The 19413-nt window shown below is 42.0% G+C and overlaps 1 protein-coding gene across 1 annotated transcript; it reads right to left on the bottom strand.

Moving 5' to 3' along the window:
• Positions 1–3811: 3811 nt before the first annotated feature.
• On the bottom strand, positions 3812–19050 carry LOC141769559 (leucine-rich repeat-containing protein 75B-like). The gene is made up of 4 exons (XM_074638764.1): positions 18621–19050; positions 14225–14353; positions 12116–12228; positions 3812–4538 (listed from the first exon to the last, which is right to left on the bottom strand). The coding sequence occupies exons 1-4, from the start codon at positions 18906–18908 to the stop codon at positions 3932–3934; spliced, it is 1137 nt and encodes a 378-aa protein (XP_074494865.1). The 5' UTR covers positions 18909–19050; the 3' UTR covers positions 3812–3931.
• Positions 19051–19413: the final 363 nt, after the last annotated feature.

The following is a 19413-nucleotide window of genomic DNA, read 5'->3' as shown; positions in this document are numbered from 1 at the left end:
TTAATCGCACATTTTCTATCTGTTCAAAATGTACCTCAAACTGAGATTTGTCAAGTATTTAATACTCTTATCAACATGGGAGTGTGCCAATATGCTGCTTTATGCAAATGTATGTATATATTTATTATTGGAAATCAATTAACAACACAAATATTGTCCAGAAACCCTCACAGGTACTGCATTTAGCATAAACAATATGCTCAAATCATAACATGGCAAACTCAAGCCCAATAGATAACAACAGCTGTCAGTGTGTCAGTGTGCTGACTTGACTATGACTTGGGGAGACTCGTGGGTACCCATAGAACCCATTTTCATTCACATATCTTGAGGTCAGAGGCCAAGGGACCCCTTTGAAAATGGCCATGACAGTTTTTCCTTGTCAAAATTTAGCGCAAGTTTGTAGCGTTATTTAACCTCCTTCGCGACAAGTTAGTATGACATGGTTTTTGACAGCCTTAATAGAAACACGTGGATGTCATAACCTATGCCATTCTTAGAATTGTATATACAAAGTTCAACACAATAACAGTTTGAAAGAAAGTGTCACATAGAAAAATAAGAAAACTGAAAGATTAATACAACAAATAAAAGAACAAGAATCAAGAAATCCTGTTGGCAATCTATGACAACAAACAATAATGGCAAAGTGCTTTCTTTGGATGCACCAAAGTGGCTCTCAGCCGGCCGCTCAATACCTTGAACCTGATGTCGCTGCTATTGAAATCTATAAATCCATCCCTCTGTGCTATAATGCATTCTGAGCAACCTGCGTGACTTCTCTGCGCTGTTATTCATGAATTATTTTTAATTTTTGTGCCGGAGCATGCAGCAGCTGGAGCAAGATAATCAGATCAAATAGTGAGTCACAAACAGGAGAGAGGTTTCCTGAGAGAAAGTTTGTGAAGAAATATGATGCACTTTAAGTCTCTGCTCAGAGGCCTACATGGGAGATGTGTTCAATTCAAACAATTAGGTCAAATCAAATTTTTTTTTTTACTCAAAATCCAGGGAAATAAATCAACACTGAAGAGAAAAGGTCAGACAATAAGATCCTGGTGATGTTTGGGGCTGGGCTCCGTTGCCCTGTCACATGGTATTTGGACCTCGGGGTGTGACAGTCACACTGTGCCATGACCTTATAGGAGCCACCTGTTGCAAATGCCACATTATCATGTCTGGCAGCAGAAACAAAAGGTTGCCAGCAGAGGATCATGGTAGGGCCTCATACGATGACCACCCTGCCTCTGCCTGGCAAACGGCGGCAGCTCAGGCGTTTCCCTGACGGCTCACGGCGGCACATGATGATCCGCTGGCTCAGAAATAAGTACAGTGACCAATCCCAAACAGCGCGAAATCTGAGCTGATTTCATTTGCAGACTAATCTGCATAAAATAAATCCTCTGTTTGTTTCTGTCAGCAGCTGCACGCGACCCAGACGTTGCAACAGTTTTTTATTCTGGAGAATTTCAAAATAAAACAAACATCCAGACATCACTTTTCAGTTGGTTCTTTTATTGGCAGTCAGTGATTGGCATGAGACAAGTACACACAGGCTACAAAGGAGAGTTTGACACACGAAACATAAACAAAGTGGACAGTGCTCTCCGTCATCCAAATGAAACATTCAACATGAAAGGTGTCCGCTCTAGAGTGTACGTTACATTTTCTGAACTATTTCCTGTTCTATCGTGTAATTCCATCAGCCACGTCCCTTTCTTGTTTACTGCTCGAGCTTACAGCGGGAGGTCACCGCGCTTAGTTTCATAATTAGAGTCATTATTATAATTACGGAGACGGACGAAAGACGAAACACCGAAAACAACAACACAAATAATTACAGCAGTAATCAGACATTTTACTGTTACAAACACGTAGAACGCACACTTATAAACATTTATTATATATCTGGGTGATGCTGTTCGTCAATGTTCCTTCTAACAATCATGAACCATTTGGTCGTCGTTTCCCTTTAAAGCTGCAGTAGGCAGATTGGGGCAAATATGATAAAAAAAAATTAAAATAAATAATAATAAAATGGTCACTATATCCTGACAGGAGTGCATGAGACAGGTAATCTGAAAAAAATCATGTGTTCTTCGGTGCTCCTAATGGCATCTGCAAGATTTCCCAGACCGGAGGAAAACAACAAATCAGAGCCGAGCTGGAGCCTGTCGTCTCTGAGCAGCTGTCAATCACTCACAAACTCTGATCAAACGGTCAAACTAGGCAGCGCTGATCAAATATGAATCAATATTCTGTTACTGTAATGCCTATTTCTCGCCTCAAATGTTTTCAGAAACATCTTGTATTGTACTGTTTAGCTGTAAAATGAGAAAGTTTGTGACCGCATGTTGAGATCAGTTGAGGAAATACCAAGCACCGCCCACCACCCGGAGAAAACTTTCTAATTTTACAGCTAAACAGTACACTACAAGATGATTCTGAAAACATTTTAAGCGAGAAATCTGCCTAGTTTGACTGTTTGATTGGAGTTTGTGAGTGATTGACAGCTGCCTCCATTGAATTTAACAGCCAATAGGAACGCTCTCTCTCTGAAATGACCTGTGATTGGCCAAAGTCTTTGGCCAAAGATTTTTTAAAGCCTGAAAACAGAGCCATGAGGAGGTGCAGAAGTCTAGTTATCTCTCAGAACACTTGAATTACAATATGCTGAAAGGTTATTATGGATTTTTTGCCCAATGATGCCCAAAACATTCTGCCTACTGCTGCTTTAAAGAGGTATGCGGTCAGCTTTGTAAATATCTCTACCTATAAACAATGTACACAGAGTATATGCTATGGAGAAATATAAAAAAAATAGTCCCCTTAAAGTGCTTTTAGTCAGTCTAACTTAATCATTATGTGCTACTGTAGACAGACTAGAACCAATAGATAACAGTCATGTCTGTGTCTCGTAACGAACACACTGAAGTATGCTATCAATAAATGGAACTGACAACATATTTGTAGAGACAAACGGTAGTACTGCTCAGACTCGGTGGCTGTGGCGTCATAAATGCACTGAAACACTGTGGTGATGGATACAATAATTACAAAGAGGTGACTATCAGGCAAAGTACAAAAACAATCAGTGACAGCTACCCATTGTTGAGTCCTACCTGTTGTCTTCTAAGATTGCTTTGTTCACCAAAAGTGCACAGAAAAATAGCCCGTGGAAACACAAGGGGACCATGTTTTGTGTCCCTCATTTACATCGACACAAGGGCTGCGTGGGTATTCACAAGTGGACATTTGGAAAGGGGGGGAAAAAAAAAAACGCAAAAAAGTCTTGACATAGCAGTTTTGCCGGCGTCACGTGACGGGTCGTCGGCTGTATAGTCTGTTGAACTTGTGTCATAGCTTTTGTTGAGAGATTAACAGAGAACACACAATGTGGAGCTAGGCCCTGCCTGCCAGAGATAGTCCCAGTCCTGGTAGAGAACCCAGAGGGACCGTGTGTTTCCAAACTAGCTCGAGTTCCACTTCAGCCGCCGCCGGGATGCTGCTCCTCCATCCAACCAACTGATCGAAATCTCCTTGGGACTGGCTCCTCGGCTGCCACGATCAGAGAGAGAGAGAGAGAGATAGAGAGATAGAGTGATAGAGGGAGAGAGAAAGAGAGAGAGAGAGAGAGAGAGAGAACACCGGTTTATTAACTCTTCCAGCCCCCCTCCAATGAAACCGCACCTCGTTCCGAAGAGCACCATCCACCAACACAGTAAGTCCGCCGTCGTCACTTCACTTTCGTCTTGCGTGGGTTAACTCAGAGATGGTTGGGAATAGCTTGTGTCAGGACGAGACAATGTGGGGCTCCCTCGTGCTTCGAAAGGGTGACTGGGCTCGTGGTGTGAGGGCGAGAGGGCGAAGGAGGTAACTGAGTGCTGTGGGACGACGTTTCAACTCCAGTTGAAAGAGCGGAAACACCCCATCACCTCTCGCAGTAGTGAAGGGTGAAGTTTTTGGAGAGCTGCTTCTCCCCTAAGCTCCACGGCTCCAGCTCGAATTTGTTCCCCATGTCATCCTCGTCCTCCTCCGCCTCTTCCTCCTCCTCCTCTTCTTCCTCGTAGTGGCTGGGCTCCTCGATGGAAGTCTCCAGGTGGTAGCAGTAGGGCTGACCCTCCGTGTACTCGTAGATGGTCGGCAAGCTGCTCTTCAAGCTACAGCGGCGGCGCAGCGCAACCAGCAGCGGCTGAGGCATGGTGAAAATGTCCACATTGTTGCCCAGGTCGATCCAGGCCAGGCTGGAGAACATCTTGGGGTCTTTGAGCATCTCCGTGAGGTCTTTGAGTATAGCCAGGGTGAGGCGGTTGCCGTTGAGAGCCAGGGTACTGAGTTTGGGCAGCGAGGCGAGGAGAGGCAGGAGGATCTTCAGGTTGTCGTCCTGGAGGTCGGTGAAGCTGATGTCCACGGCCACCACGGTGTCTCTGTTGTTTTGGAGGTAGTAGGCGACCTGACGGACATCGCGGGTGGACAGGGTGATGCCCGACAGGTCGACCGAGTCACTGGACAGCTTTTTCTGGAGGGTTGTCTTGAGACTGTTGAAGACAACGAGAAAGAGAGTGGGATTACTCACAGGATTCGTTGACAAGACAACACACAAATCAGTTTAGCTGGAGGATGTGACTTGGGAACAAGGCCGTGGTTTTCTGTTGTGTTTCCTGTGTTGCATAAAGGACGGGGGGGGGGGGTGACTGGGCCGGCATGGAGCGGAAGGCTGACACAGAGACTCCAGCATGGGGATTTACTCGTGTAAACAGAGGAGCCAAAACATCCGAACGAGCCAGCGGCTTGAGCTTAGAGCTCCGACGGCCAGGAGCACAGAGCTCCTTATAGCACAGGGCCACGGCAGTTTGCTACTTAAAAGATAAACTATGATGCGTTTTAGAAAAAGAAGATCAAACTTGAATAGAAGATACTGGGCCAGTATATTTATCAGACAGGAAAGGAAAGAGATTAATCTTTTGGAAATGCTCTTTTAAGATGACGTTATTATCTCCACCAAGGAAGGCTGCTTTCCAAATATCATGCTTTTGCTTTTTGCTTTTAGTACATACTGCAGCTTACAAAGGACGTACTGTTGTAAACATTGCACCTTGACCTTTGACCCTCTTGCTCATATATTGTGGGACAGAATGGTCAGGAAAGCATGCTGGATTGCATACTGCAAAATGCGACTGGATGTAGTAGGTACGTCCTGGTATTTTTTGGCATATGCATTTGACATAGAGGTCGACTGATAGTGGATTTTTAAAGGCCGATATAATAACGATAGTTTAGAGCAGGAAATAGCCGACTAATTGTCCGATAGCTTCTTTACTTCTGCAGCAGCCCAGTTGGCTACTTTTGCATACACTGTTTTTTATAAATCAGTTTTTTGTAATTCCGAATTTAATAATTCAGAAGAGAATATCCTGAGGTGTGATTTGTGAAGGGATGCACCAATCTGACCTTTTCAGTCCCGATATCGATACCTGGGCTTTGGGTTTCGGACGACACCGAGTACCGATCAGATACTAGTGTTTAATTAATAAGCTGTATGCCTCACTGTGTGGAAGTGACTGGGATCATTCTCTTATGTGTCAGGCGACATCAAGCCTGACTTACACATTGTTTTCCTTACTTTGTAAAACAAAATGTGACCAATAAATACATAGATGTATTATTTAATTGTTCTTTATTATTAAAATAATAAAATTGTACCCCAGCAACTTGGTAAGAAATCTTCAAAATTAACAGGAATTGTAATTCAGGTGTAAACCTTTTTAATGCAGCAACAAACTGGTCAAAACTTATATTATAAACTATGTAATGTATATAGTACATGGAAATGTATTTAATTGATCGGCACCATTGTCACCGATATCCGATCGAGCTATTTGAGTCAGTATCGGCCCGATATCTGATCCGGTATTGATATTGGTGCATCTCTAGTTTCTTCATGTTTGTTATTAAGTTAGCGAGATATCTCCAAAACCTGCTGACAGAAAAGTTAGGCAAAGGAACATTGGTTAGTTTTTGTGTAGATCTGAAGTGCAGATTCAGGAATTATTTTCCTAACAGTGCTACTGTAAATAGGGTATTTTTTAATATATATTTTCACTATTTTCTCATGAACTACTGCACTTACTGGATCGAAATAATCTTTCAGGTGCATGATTGTTGGTAATATGATCAGGGTACAAAACACAAGTAATGCTTAACTAATGCATGATGTATCATGGATTCTTGTTGCTCCCCATTAATAAATGATCAGTGATTAGTTAACATTTGTAATCCTTAATTGATGATGCATTAAGTAAAAGTTCCTTCATGCATTCATTTATAGCCTACGCCACCAAATGAGCTGGAATGCTAATTACATAGCACATACAAGCCTCTACGAAAGCAAAGTGGCTGCAGCGTGAGTTTTTCAAAATGTTGTATTGTTGTTTTTGAAAGAAGTGGAGTGTTGCAAAGAAGACAATGGTGCACTAAAAATCTAAAACATTTAGCAGGTGTTGGTTGACAAATCAGAGGAGAATCGACAAACATGTTTAAGTCAACCGTTTAATAAAGGGAAAAAGTATTAATGTTAGGGTATTAAAGCTGGGTTAGGTAGGTTGGCTTAAATATGATTTAAGAAAAAGTTATTTTTAGAAAACGGTCACTATATCCTGACAGTAGTGCATGAGAAACTGAAAAAAAATCATGTGCCTCTGTGTCCTCCGGTGCTCCTAATGGCATCTGCAAGATTCCACAGACCGGAGGAAAACAACCAATCAGAGCCGAGCTGGAGCCTGCCGTCTCTGAGCAGCTGTCAATCACTTGCAAACTCCGATCAAACAGTTAAAATAGGCAGCGCTGATCAAATATGAATCAATATTCTGTTACTATAATGCATATTTCGCGCATAAAATGTTTTCAGAAACATCTTGTAGTGTACTGTTTAGCTGTAAAATTAGAACGTTTTTTCCGGCTGGTGGGCGGTGCTTGGTATTTCCTCAACTGTTCTCAACATGGCTACCAGGTCACAAACTTTCTCATTTTACTGCTAAAAAAGTACACTACAAGATGTTTCTGAAAACATTTAATTATATTTGCTCCAATTCTACTGTACCTACTGCTGCTTTAAGCATGTGTTTTGCAATTAAAAAGTATTACCTGATAGTTTATCGGTGTGTATTTCAATGCAGATTAAACTTTCAGAACCACTTTTCATTATTAAAATAACACATTTGGAGGATTGTGTAACCGTGGCTGAGGCGTGCCACGCTCCCTGGCTGCTTTCTAGTCGTATTTTATAGTGTTTTTTTCGTGTTTGACACTGTATATTGAGGTGATTTATAAAGTGAATGACAGTCATAAAAGGAAAATTGATTCAGTGTGTGAGTAGTGAGTAATATGTACATGATATTTGTGTGTTTTGGTGCCTGGATATTGCGTAATACAAGCAGGATTTGAGGCTGAATGTGAACACAAGTGATACTTTTCTGTAGTAATAGCTATTGCTTTACATTGCAGCTGGAAATATTTGTGCATTATTTACACACCTTGCCCTTTTGTTTCCCAAAGGGCAAGGGATGTGGTGTGTTTAACTTGAGCTGCTACTGAAGTGGCCTGTAACACTGATTCGGTGTCAGAGTGAATTATAACCTCCTCCGGCGCCCAGTGATTTACCGTGACATCCACTGCGGTACCTGTCACTTGTCATGCTTTAAAGTGTTTTTTTGGTCCCGTTGAAAACGGATGCGCCCCTGAGCGGCATTTACTGCTTCGCTTTAGAAGCAGGCGATGGGTTGATGGGCAGAAATGCCGTGCTTTGGAGCGTTTGTATTAATTGCAAACACATGAAAAAGGAGCATCACTCATGCAGCCAGGCTAAAGGGGAGTTTAATCAGCTGTTGAGATGAAGACATTTATCAACTTGGCGGCTGTATCTTTATCAAAGTCTTGTGAGCCACAGCCTCCCCCCCTCTCTATTGTCTGGCCTTTTATATGACAGAACCCTCATCTCCTCCAGAGGCACACAAGTCCTAATGGCTGTGGCCTGGCAGAGGCTGCCCTGCAGGTGTGAATAGGTTTTGATCACACAACTCCTTTCCCTTTTGTCAGACAGACTCATCCCTTTTTGAGCTCAGGAAAAATGGATGTCTGAGGTCTGAGGCGTCCTCTCCGGAAGCCTCTATTATCCTTCGCCCAGATTAATCTGACACCAGAAAATGAGGGTGTCACTGATAACTTCTAGCGGGCGGCTTTTCTGTCGTCTTTACATCCGCGAGAACACTGGCGACAGGGATCAGTTTAGATGACAGAACTAGTTCACAGGTAAGAGATTAAAAAAGAAATATGTGTGAATGAATAGATGTTGCTGAGTAGATGTCCTAAGCAGCCGGCAGACAAATAAACCCACACTAACGGCTGAATTGAAGCCAGTAATAACACACAAGGCATCAACATTTTAGTAACAGTGGATGCTCATAAGTCTAATAAATATCCATCCATTATCCATTAAGTAATCAATTAAATTGACATTGTATAATGAAGCCGTCTATTAAGTATTCACACTTAAACACTGAGGAAGCACAGTGTGTCTCTCGTCTCCTCCGTGTGTCATTGATTTAATATAATGAGGCAGCATTTGAATTCAGTCGGCGTGAACGGAATCGCTCTTATTATTTATTAACATAAATATTCATATCCAGAGAGTTATCTGATGCCAGTTGAGATGAGGTGAAATGCTATTTTGGGAAAAATAAGAATGCTTTTTGAAACAGTTCAAATGAATGTGTTGACAAGTGTAATAACGTCCCGTTTTATTTCAACTTTAAATAAGTATTTTCCAGGAGTTCATTTGCTCCTCTCCCTCCCCACCCCCCCACCCGGGCTATTATTACATTGCTCGCACCGCTTTGTTTTCTGCAGAGTCATTTACGGTAAAGCTTTGCTCTATTATTCATATCGGCCCTCTGATGGTTGGAGCTGAACTGCGCAGGAGATGAGCAGTCTAATCACATCTGCTCGCTGGCATTTCATTTATATCTTCAATTCGTTTTGTGATGCATTATAAGACTATAGTGTGCAACAGTGACACACACACACACCGCTGCATTGTCCTTCATGGTGCAGGGAATCCAAGCTCACAGTCCATATTTAATAAAGGCAGATCCTGCACATAAATATATCTTTACGTTTGATGGATGTTTTGGTCAAACTGAGGAGCTGGACTGACCGCTTTCTGTATTTTCCCGAAGCTGAGGCACTCAGTCAAAATGACTGGTGGGCCCCTGGGGAAGCTTTAACATGCATATCATGCTACAATGCACAATATAATGTTTATTAATGAATGAGAACAGGTGATGTGGAAACTAAAAAGGCAGCGGCCACTGAATGGTTATTCAGTTTCTGAGCGGTAAAGATGACAAAGGAACAAAGTAGTTACGAGGTCAGAAAAGCCTGATGGAACAGGACGACAGTGGTGTGAAAATTGAAGAGGAAATAAAGGTCACCAAAGTGTCGGCAATTTTTACGCTTACATGAACCTCGGCAGCATTTCTGGGTCAAGCTTATTGTCAAACTCTCTCATTAAAAAAAACAGAAAGAAAAACATTTCCAGCAAAAGCCAAATAACTAGTTAGATAGATTAACAGGATTAGGGAGATTGAGACATTAATTCAGCGTGGCATTTCAGTCAGAAATGTGTGTGTTGAAGTATTTAGAACGACCGGTGTTCTGTGTTAATGCTGGATAATGAAGGGATGAAAAATCCGGTGGCATTAAAGAGGACTGAGCTGTTTCTGTTTCCTCTGAGGACAGAGAAACCTCTCAGAGGTGAGACTGTTGCATTTTTGCACGGATGAGGGCAGTTTGCCTGCAGCTGAACCAAGATGGAAGTTAAAAGGGAAGTAAAAATCCACCCTAAAACGACATGCTTTTCTTCTAAATGTGGACAGTTAAATCTTTATTTGATGGAGGAATAATCCAACATTTTGTAAAATACGCTCAATCGCTTTTTTGCAGAGTTAGACGAGAAGATGGACAACACTCTCATGTCTGTGCGCTACGTATGAAGCTACAGTCAGGAGACAGTTAGCAAATCTTTACAAATCTTTACTACAGATTGAAACGAGATATAACGTGTTATTTAGTGAGCTTCAGAGGTGTTGCTAGGCAGATATTGTGACCTTCGGACGGAGCGAGGCTAGCTGTTTCCCCCTGATTCCAGTATCTATGCTAAGCTAAGCTAACCATCTGCAGGCTTCATATTTACAGACATGAGAACAGGTTTATTATAGTACTCTAAAAGTGAAACTAAAACTAAAATAAGCACTGAAAAATATTGTTAGTAAAAAATAATTACAAAAATTATAAAAAATTATAAAAATAAAAATGAACGTAGATTAATTTCAGTTTATTATCTGTAAGATATCACTACCAAAAAAGGAGACAGCATAAACCCAATATCTCCTAGTTCCTTCGATTCACTGTAGATATTTTCAGAATGTGTCTGTTTATCCTGCTTCATAATATATAGGAGCATCCTGACCGGGACACTGCTCCTAAAACCTGAATGATACCCTACTATAGGCTACAAATAACACAGGAAAGCACTTTAACTATTAAAACCAAACACACCACCTTAACCCTACAATGTTCCAGTTGGGATATTATTGTAGTATTATAGGCCTACTATAGAAGACGCATAGCCTGACAATACAAATAGCAATAAAATCGCAGCTGATTGTGACTGACTGAGTATAACATGCTTTAAGCAATAATGAATAAATAGGAATAAGTGGCAAGAGATTGCTGATACCGACCGATACACACTGGCACTTATTTTTTTCCACTTCAAGCAATGAAACTAAAACTAAAATGAAATTGAAAAGTCAAAACTAAAATAAAATAAAAACTAAATGAAAATTCTAAACTATTATAACCTTACATGAGAAGGGCGTTGATCTTCTCTAACTTTCGACAAGAAAGCAAATAAGTTTCCCAAAATGTCAAACTGTTTCTTTAACACAAACAACCTCTGAACCTTAGAAACTAACTGTGCACCCGGGGAATATTTGTGTCAGAATCTAAATTATTACACACCTGCTTTTATAAAAGTGCTAAACCAGAAAAAAAAAGTCTCTCCAGAAATTGAGTTTCCTATTCGCGGTGCGCGGCAGCCTGGCCCTGTCTCGTCTCTTTTTAGCTGTGACAGGTATTTCTTGGTGAACACAAGCTGTCAGAGCTCCCGGCGTCTACTGTAGGCTATTAATATTCTGTTTTAGGGTGGATTTCTGTTTAATGATTCATGTTGCTCCTGCTGTCTCAGCCGGTGTCAGACCGTCTCTTTCTCTCTGCAGGTTTACGAAGCAACATGACTAAGTAAAAAAAAAAAAAAAAAGCCCCTTCAGTTGGGAATTTAGCAATCGTGTGTATCTGCACATTTCGAGAGATGCTGTCAGTGTCAGTTAAATCTTGCGTCTTTCCTCTTCTGGGCCGAATTAGACGTCCACGAGCACAACAAAGCCAGAGCCCTGTGATACTGCCTGTGTTGATACCTCAGACTGACTCATAATGAACCTGTCTCATCTCACTGTGTCCCCATTGTCTCCTCCTCAATCCTGAGATTATTTTCACCCTCGGAAAATGAATGCATTATACGCAGCGTCTAGCCGGCTGTAGAATAAGCAATTACATGAGAAAGAATTACGACAATCTGCTTATGAATAGGATTACTGAGCAACACCTGGGCACACAAAAAAAAACTATTTGTACACTAATTCATCATTTGCACATCAACAGCAATTCACTCGTTCATCTAGACGAGCATAATTACGTTATAACACGACCCTCCCAGCTTTTCTTTAGCAAACAGATGGACACATTTGTTGCTGTGCCACTTCTGAAGAGAGAGAGGGAGGCCAGTGGCAACGCACGGACCTCAGCACTTGAAAAAGAAAGATGATTGACGGCCGTGGTTGCCATGGTGTCCCCTCCAGGTCAGCCTGTGGCCAGCTCCGACCTAGTTCAATGTCAGCCACAAAGATGGAAATCTCTACAGCTCGACACGGAGCCCTGCTCTCTGTTGTGCGGAGCCGCAGATTTATTACAGACTGGATGTCTGGACAGAAGGGCTTACCAGGCCTGGGATTTCCGTCTGGACATGCTCTGCCTCAGCCACTTTGAGTGCGGGGTCAGGTGGTAGATCAGCTGTCTGCAAATCTTGTCCGAAGACTTTATGGTGTCTGCGTCCTGAAAAACAGAGGAGAAAGATAACAATAACGGCACGCAGAACAAAGAGATCAACAGCAGCAGTGACGCAGCAGCTTTCAATATGAGATTTTCTGCTTCTGTGTGTAAGAGAAAAACATTGTTGCTATTCATTATGTCACACTATCTGGGCTTTAGGTTTCCTCTATTTTCTAAAAACTTACCAACCTGTAACTGTGAGATTTCGCAACAGGAACAAAAAAAAGGTTTGTTATTATTCGTGACGCCTTGAGCTACTCCTGAACAAAACACAATTTAGCTGGCTTGCTGGAGCAAGGAAATCTAATCACATGCAGTGTGCATCGGTGGGGAAAACACAGGAAGTACACAGGAGAGGTGAGATTCAGCACAGCCACTGACGATGTGGCTGCTGGTGGCCATTGGCTACATCAAAATGATTCAGTAGTCGCCGTTGGAGCTTGAGACACACTGACCTATGAATTACTTTCTGTGCACAAACATACAGCCATCTTTATTTAATGTGCTAGATCATTTGATTCCTTGTCACTTGTAATTTTGCAGATATTAAAGGGGACATATCACGAAAAATTCACTTTTTCCATGCTTGTGCAAATACATTTGGGTATCTGGAGTAGGGATGTTATGATACCAGAAATTTCGTAGTCGATACCAATACCAGTTAAATTTCAAAGTAAAACAATAAATCCGATGTACAACATACACCTCGTTATTACCATTTGTGTACTGGTTTTTGTTAGGAAGTTAAACAGGTCATCATTCCCTCTCTATTATCTATTTTATATAGAGTGCTGCAGGAATGAGTCCTAAAACCTGGAAATTAGTGAGCATTTTAGCTCTTCCGGTTCTCTCGTCTGGAAGTCAGTGGGTTTTTTTAATTGGTTTTTAGTTAGATGCCTGAAATAAGGCCTGTGGTTATCACAAGCTGAAGAGGTTTAAATGTTTGCGACATAAAGTACATCAATAAATACTCACTCATAAATCTTGAAGCCTTTATGTATCTTGGCGGTGGCTAGCAAGTGGCTAAATGAGACTACTAAACGTCATCACACTGACTCATCCGCCTTTACAGCCTTGTTGTTTATACTCTCGTTCATGCAACCCTGTTGTTGTTTGTTTATAGCCTAACGTTAGCTTTTTACTTCTGGTGATTGCATTCCCACTTCAAAAATCATAAAAGTGGAATTAATTTGTGAAGATTATCTTGCTGAACAAAACATGTAAATATCATAAACGTGTGTTTGCCACAGAGCTTATTTTCTGCAATAGTCCAAAACCTAATGGAAAAATCCCATTGGCTTTTTGTCGAGGGAACCAGGGTGACGCTAACTTCCTGGTTGGCCTACAAAAATACGACACGGCTTGAGAACTACCTTTGCAAAGGTGCACCATATTTTTCTCGCAAGCCAATCGGAGCAGGAGGGGGTCTTAAAGAGCGGGCGCTAAAACAGAGTATTTCAGACAGAGGGTGAATACAGGGATATTCAGACAGACAGTATGAGAAAAATAATGTATTTTCTGAACATTAAAGAATGTAAACATGTTCTAGTAGAAACCCCAAATACAAGTATGAACCTGGAAATGAGTATAATATGTCTCCTTTAAGTAATTCCAGTTTAATAAACTTAATAAGCAGGTGGGATATCTCAAGATATGGTTCCATAAAATTAACAAAGTGCATTGAACAAAATGGCAGAAAGAAAATCTAACAACCACAAATATCTGGGATTCATTTGAAACAGATGTTCCTATTTCTAGCTGCTCATAAGTAGGCTAACATGTGTCTGCAGGATTTCTTTCAACCATCCGTCTGTAGAAATTTAAGTCGGTACATCCTCAGATCGGATTCTCATTGATCTTGAGAACTCAATGCTTAACAAAAGGAAACCATCCGGAGGCGTATTTTTAGGCGAATGCTTTGTTTTGCAGAACATAAGCGGATCTCTGCGGATCACGCTCTGCGAGTGATATGGAAAGGAAGAAATAAAAGTAAGCTGACCTTCTTAGGACACTGCATCTCTCGAGCCAGGCTGAGCAGCAGCTCGTGCGAGATCGGGTCCACCAGGTTGAGGAAGGCAGCGTTTTTGTACAAGATGTCGTTGAGCGAGGTGCCTTCCAAACCGAGATCCTACCAAAGCAGACAAGATGAAAGGCATTAAAGCAATATGATATTATAAAAAAAACATCCTGCAATAATTATAATCAGGTAACGAAAAGTGTGACTGGACCTGAGGAAGGAGTGGGGGGGAAAGCATTAGTGATGGGCCATGCTGTGTCAAGGGCAACGTGACTCAAGATGGAAAGATAAAAGTAGTGTTTTGTTTTAAATATTCATTAAAGGAGACAGGAGCTTTTTCATCTTCAGCAGGAAAGTGAGATCTAGGGGGGAGGCACAGGGAACGCGGTGTTTTGGCATATATAATAGCACCGTGGCATCGAGCCACACGTGTCCCAACATGCCACAGCACAAACTGTTTCAAAGGTTATTTGTAAGGTAATTTTTCCATACTTTAAGGCAGGGGTTGTCAAACTTTTTTGGGGCCAGGGACCCATTAAAGGGGAGAAAGTTTAAGACTCCTCTTAATCGTAACTGCAATTTGCTTACAACCATATGTACTCTTGCTGTAGATGCCATTGGAACTATTTGCATTAAAACTTTTCAACCTCAATACTTCAGACCTGTTTCAGATAAGACAAGATAACCCTTTGTTAGTCCCACAGCAGGAAATTTGCAATGTTATTTAATATTAATGCCACTTATATACCTTTAAACAGAGGGTGATATTATAAAAAATTGCATTTGGACTCAACTTGACAGCATTTATAGCCTACATCTCAAGTAATTGATCATAAAGGCTTTCAGAAAATGAACAGTATAGCAAGACTGGCATAGTCCTAATAAATCCAGATCTTTACACTTACAAGTCTAAAGCTGACTGTCAGTAAGTGCTTCAACTTAAAAATAATTGACTTATTGCCGTGTGTCACAATCATATCAGAGTTTCTACTGGCCAAACGCCAACTTGGTTGGGAGTAATGGACACAATATGCTTGTTTTATTGTCCCCATCTGTAGATATACACTTTTTAATGATACAGCACAATTTTATAGCATTCCATATGCCACAGACCGCAGTTTGAGAGTCACTGCTTCAAGGAATATGCATGCTCCACTATGACGTGAGACCCTGATCTTCCCAAACCTTCCTTGGAAATCTCAAAAACGCATTTAATCCCCTGGCTGCATGCTATTTTCAAAACATATGTCTCTCTCTAACCACAATTCTTGGTTTATAATTCCTTTCTCCTCCATAGAAATATGGCAGTGGCACTTTCTAAATGTGGGATTTTGAGTACACGTGATTTAAAAGTTTGTGCAGCACATAAATACATCTGCAAAGAGGTCAGAACTGACAGCTGTCGTTGCAGCTTACTCACAAATATGACAAATCCAAAAGGATCTGCGTTAAAAAAACCAAATCTACTGGAAAAAAAAGGGGATTTCAGATGACCTTTGGAGTGTGAAGAGACAAGCAACAGTCAGCGGTGCAGCTTTGTGAACTGAACTGTAATCTGCCTTCATCAACACGTCCCTCCTCGAGGTTCTAACGAGGCAAACCATGACAAGCACTTGTGCAACTTTAATGAGAAGAGCGAGCGTCTGAGTCAGGCACATGCAGCGTGCACACACCTGCATCCAGACACGTTTCTTTTCTCTCCGAACACAATCAGCATTGATTGCAATAGACAGTTGGAGTGGGAGGCAGGCAGCTCCACATTACTGGCTCCCCTTTTAACAAGGGCACCGGTAAACACAGACTGAACCCAGGGCGGGGGGAGAAGCAGCTTCTGCCCTTTTGAGAGACAAGGTATAAAAATATCTCCCGTCTGAGTTTAGACACGATCAATTGGCATGTGCGAGCTCGGCGTGAAGCCACAGATCCTTTCCCCCGTATCTGCAGCAGAGCTCTTTTGTTATATCTGGAGCACGGCACACCGTAACACACGCCAATTAAATCTGCCACGAACTCCTTTTGAATTCAGCGTCTCTCAGATATCTGCCTACAGAGCATGCGAGTAAAGATAAAGGAAGGCTTGTTTAATAGAAGTGGAGCTCATTTAGGAGGAGCGAGCCCATGTCCCTTGTGACGTGGCTGTCATGGAGCCGGGGCCGGCCAGTTTATCTCCTCGGCTTGATTAAGGAGGTTTCACTCTCTCCTGTGTCGAGGCTTCAGAGTAATTAACGCTGGATTGGCCGACAGCGAAAAGACAGAGGGGGGCCTGAGGGCAGGCAAACAAATGAGACCGCCAAGGTTTGCTGTCACATCTTCGATGCACCTACATATTCCCTTACACGCGTTTTAATGCTACATATCCCACAGAGGCTGAGAAAAAGGCCTTGAGCAAACCGTCTGACTAAGATCCAACAGCCTTTACTCGGTGTAGTATTCTAGGTCACGACAACAATACCTATTTATAATTACAGTCACGGTCAAGTGAAGACTGCTTCTAACATACTGCAACAAAAGCTCTTTGAAAAAAACCCACTAAAAAAACAGCTGTGTTTTTGGCTTTGGCTTTGGCTTTGGGTTTTAGAGATTTTCATCAGCCAAAAAGCAAAAAAAAACATTAGTAATCCTCTGAAAATCACCAAAAATCACATGATTTTCACATACACTATTAAAGCTGAAGTAGGCAAGATGGAGCAAATATGATTAAAAAGAGTTATTTTTATAAAACAGTCACTATATCCTGACAGTAAAGCATGAGACAATAAAAATCATGTGCCTCTGTGTCCTTCTGTGTCAAACTAGGCAGTGCTGATCAAATATGAATCAATATTCTGTTACTGTAATGCCTATTACTCACCTCAAATGTTTTCAGAAACATCTTGTAGTGTACTGTTTAGCTGTAAAATGAGAAAGTTTGCTCCGGCTGGTGGGCGGTGCTTGGTATTTCCTCAACAGATTTCAACATGCCACAAACGTTCTCATTTTACACCTAAACAGAACACTACAAGATGTTTCTGAAAGGCGAGAAATAGGCAGAATATTGATTCATATTTGATCATATTTTATTCCTTTTTTGTGCCTAGTTTGACCGTTTGATCGGATTTCGCGAGTGATTGACAGCTGCCTCCATTGAATGAACAGCCAATAGGAACGGTCTCTCTCTCTGAAATGACCTGTGATTGGCCAAAGTCTCCCGTCACGGGGTATATTTTTTAAAGCCTGAAAACAGAGCCATGAGGAGGTGCAGAAGTCTAGTTTTTTTTTATAAGCCTATAGATTTAATAAAAGCGTTTGGGAGAAGAATAATATTTTGTATGGTGGAACCCAGGACTCCAAGGCTTGCATTGTTGCTGCTGGAGCACAGGCCATTACATCGAGAGAGAGAGAGCGAGAGAGACATTAAAGCGTTAGAACAGCCTGAGGAGAGGTGAGACTCTGGCTGAAGTGGGGGGAAACAAGGACACATGTAGATAGGAGGGTGGAGGAGGGGATGGGGCTCTATTGTGGAATCCATACAGTATATATATAGATACTGTATATATACAGATCCCATCTAAAAACAATGTAAATTGGAATCGTTTGCTCAATTCCTCATTTAGTGTTTATTTGTTTTGCACAATTTAAGACTATACAACATAAAAAATAAATAAAAAAATGAATAATATACAGTGCAGGAAGAGGCAAAAAACCCACTGGGTTTATCTGAAGCCTCCACCTAGAGACAAGATTAATATAAAGAAATAATATGACTACATAATAGTGATAACAAACAATTAGGACAAGATATATATAATAACAACAATAACAATACAGTAAATATATCAAAAAAGATAAGTGTGTGTGAGTGTGTGTGTTGCGTGGAAGTGTATGGTTAGTGTTTGTGAGGAGGATATTGACTTAAATATCTATAATGACTTCTGGGCAAACGTAACCAAACAACAAGTGTCAAATCAAATGTCAACACGGAGCATGTTCACCCATCACAGTGAGAGCGATCACTGTGATGGTGAGTCACACGCTGGCTGCCACTGAGGCAACGTGTCACCAGGTACAACGTGCCTCTGCCTCCAGTGGCCTACTTTCTATAATAAACACAACAAATGCTTCTGGAAGTGGACAAAGCAGTGAGGGGGGCCATGCATGCAGAGAGAGGGGGTCAGAGGTCAGAGGTCAGATCCTGCAGCAGAAGGGGGTTAAAGCACCTGTGGCACACTGCAAAAAATGTAGGACATCAGAGTGCATTCACACACATTCACACAGCATCTGCTTGTTCTGCTCCATCTGTTGCTGTGGTGATGTGTTGAGAGGATGTATGGCTGCATGAGCATCAAAGCAGTGCTTTAAAGCAGCAGTGCACACAGTGTGTAAACAAGTCTGGCCTTACCTTCCTCAGTAATTTGAGCACGTCGGTCGCCTGCTCTATCCTGCGGTCACGGAGCAGCTTCTGGATCTCCTTGATCCACGTCACTCTCCTCATGTAGGGACTGTGGTTGGTCCTCCGCAGCATCCCGGGCAGTTTGTCCGATTTCAGCATCAGAGCAAACAGAAAGTCTCCTCCTCCGCCTCGGCTGCTCCTGTCTCTCTCTCTCTCTCCTCCATCCACAAGCTTGCGTCGCTTCTTGGAGAAATTCTCATTGTCCAGGCTGCTCTGTCTGCTCAGTCTGGAACCCATGGTGGTTGTTTTTTCCTCTAACGTTGCAGACGATATCACCAAGCGGACAAACCCATGATGAGATGTTTTTTTCCTTCAGTTTTTTTCCCCTTCGTGCTGTCTGGCGGCTGCGTAGCTGCCTGCTGGATGGATCCGCTGCAGAAACAACACGTTAATATCCCTCGACAGTCTTAATTTGTCACCACACTCTCATGCACCCTTCACACATTGCTATTTTGATTTCTTTCCCCCCCCATCTACACACACACACACACACCGCGGGCTATACGTGCGCCTGGCTCGGATGCTGATGCTGAGGATGCTCCGGCTGCTTCATCCTCTCAGGCTTTCTCTCTCTCTGCTTTACGCTGCTGTTTAGGTTGGAGGAGCAACGTGGAGCGTCCGACCAATGGCAGCATCCGATGTCTCTACACGTCTCTCCTCCCAGGCTTCAAATCCCCCCTCTGCCACAAGCAGCTACAACAACAAAAACATGAAGGATGTCAGTGTTGTTAGATCTTAGACA

This window comes from Sebastes fasciatus, chromosome 6 (genome assembly GCF_043250625.1).
Source record: "Sebastes fasciatus isolate fSebFas1 chromosome 6, fSebFas1.pri, whole genome shotgun sequence".
In the NCBI taxonomy this organism is placed as follows: Eukaryota; Metazoa; Chordata; class Actinopteri; order Perciformes; family Sebastidae; genus Sebastes; species Sebastes fasciatus.
This window is presented reverse-complemented; position numbering and strand designations above follow the sequence as displayed.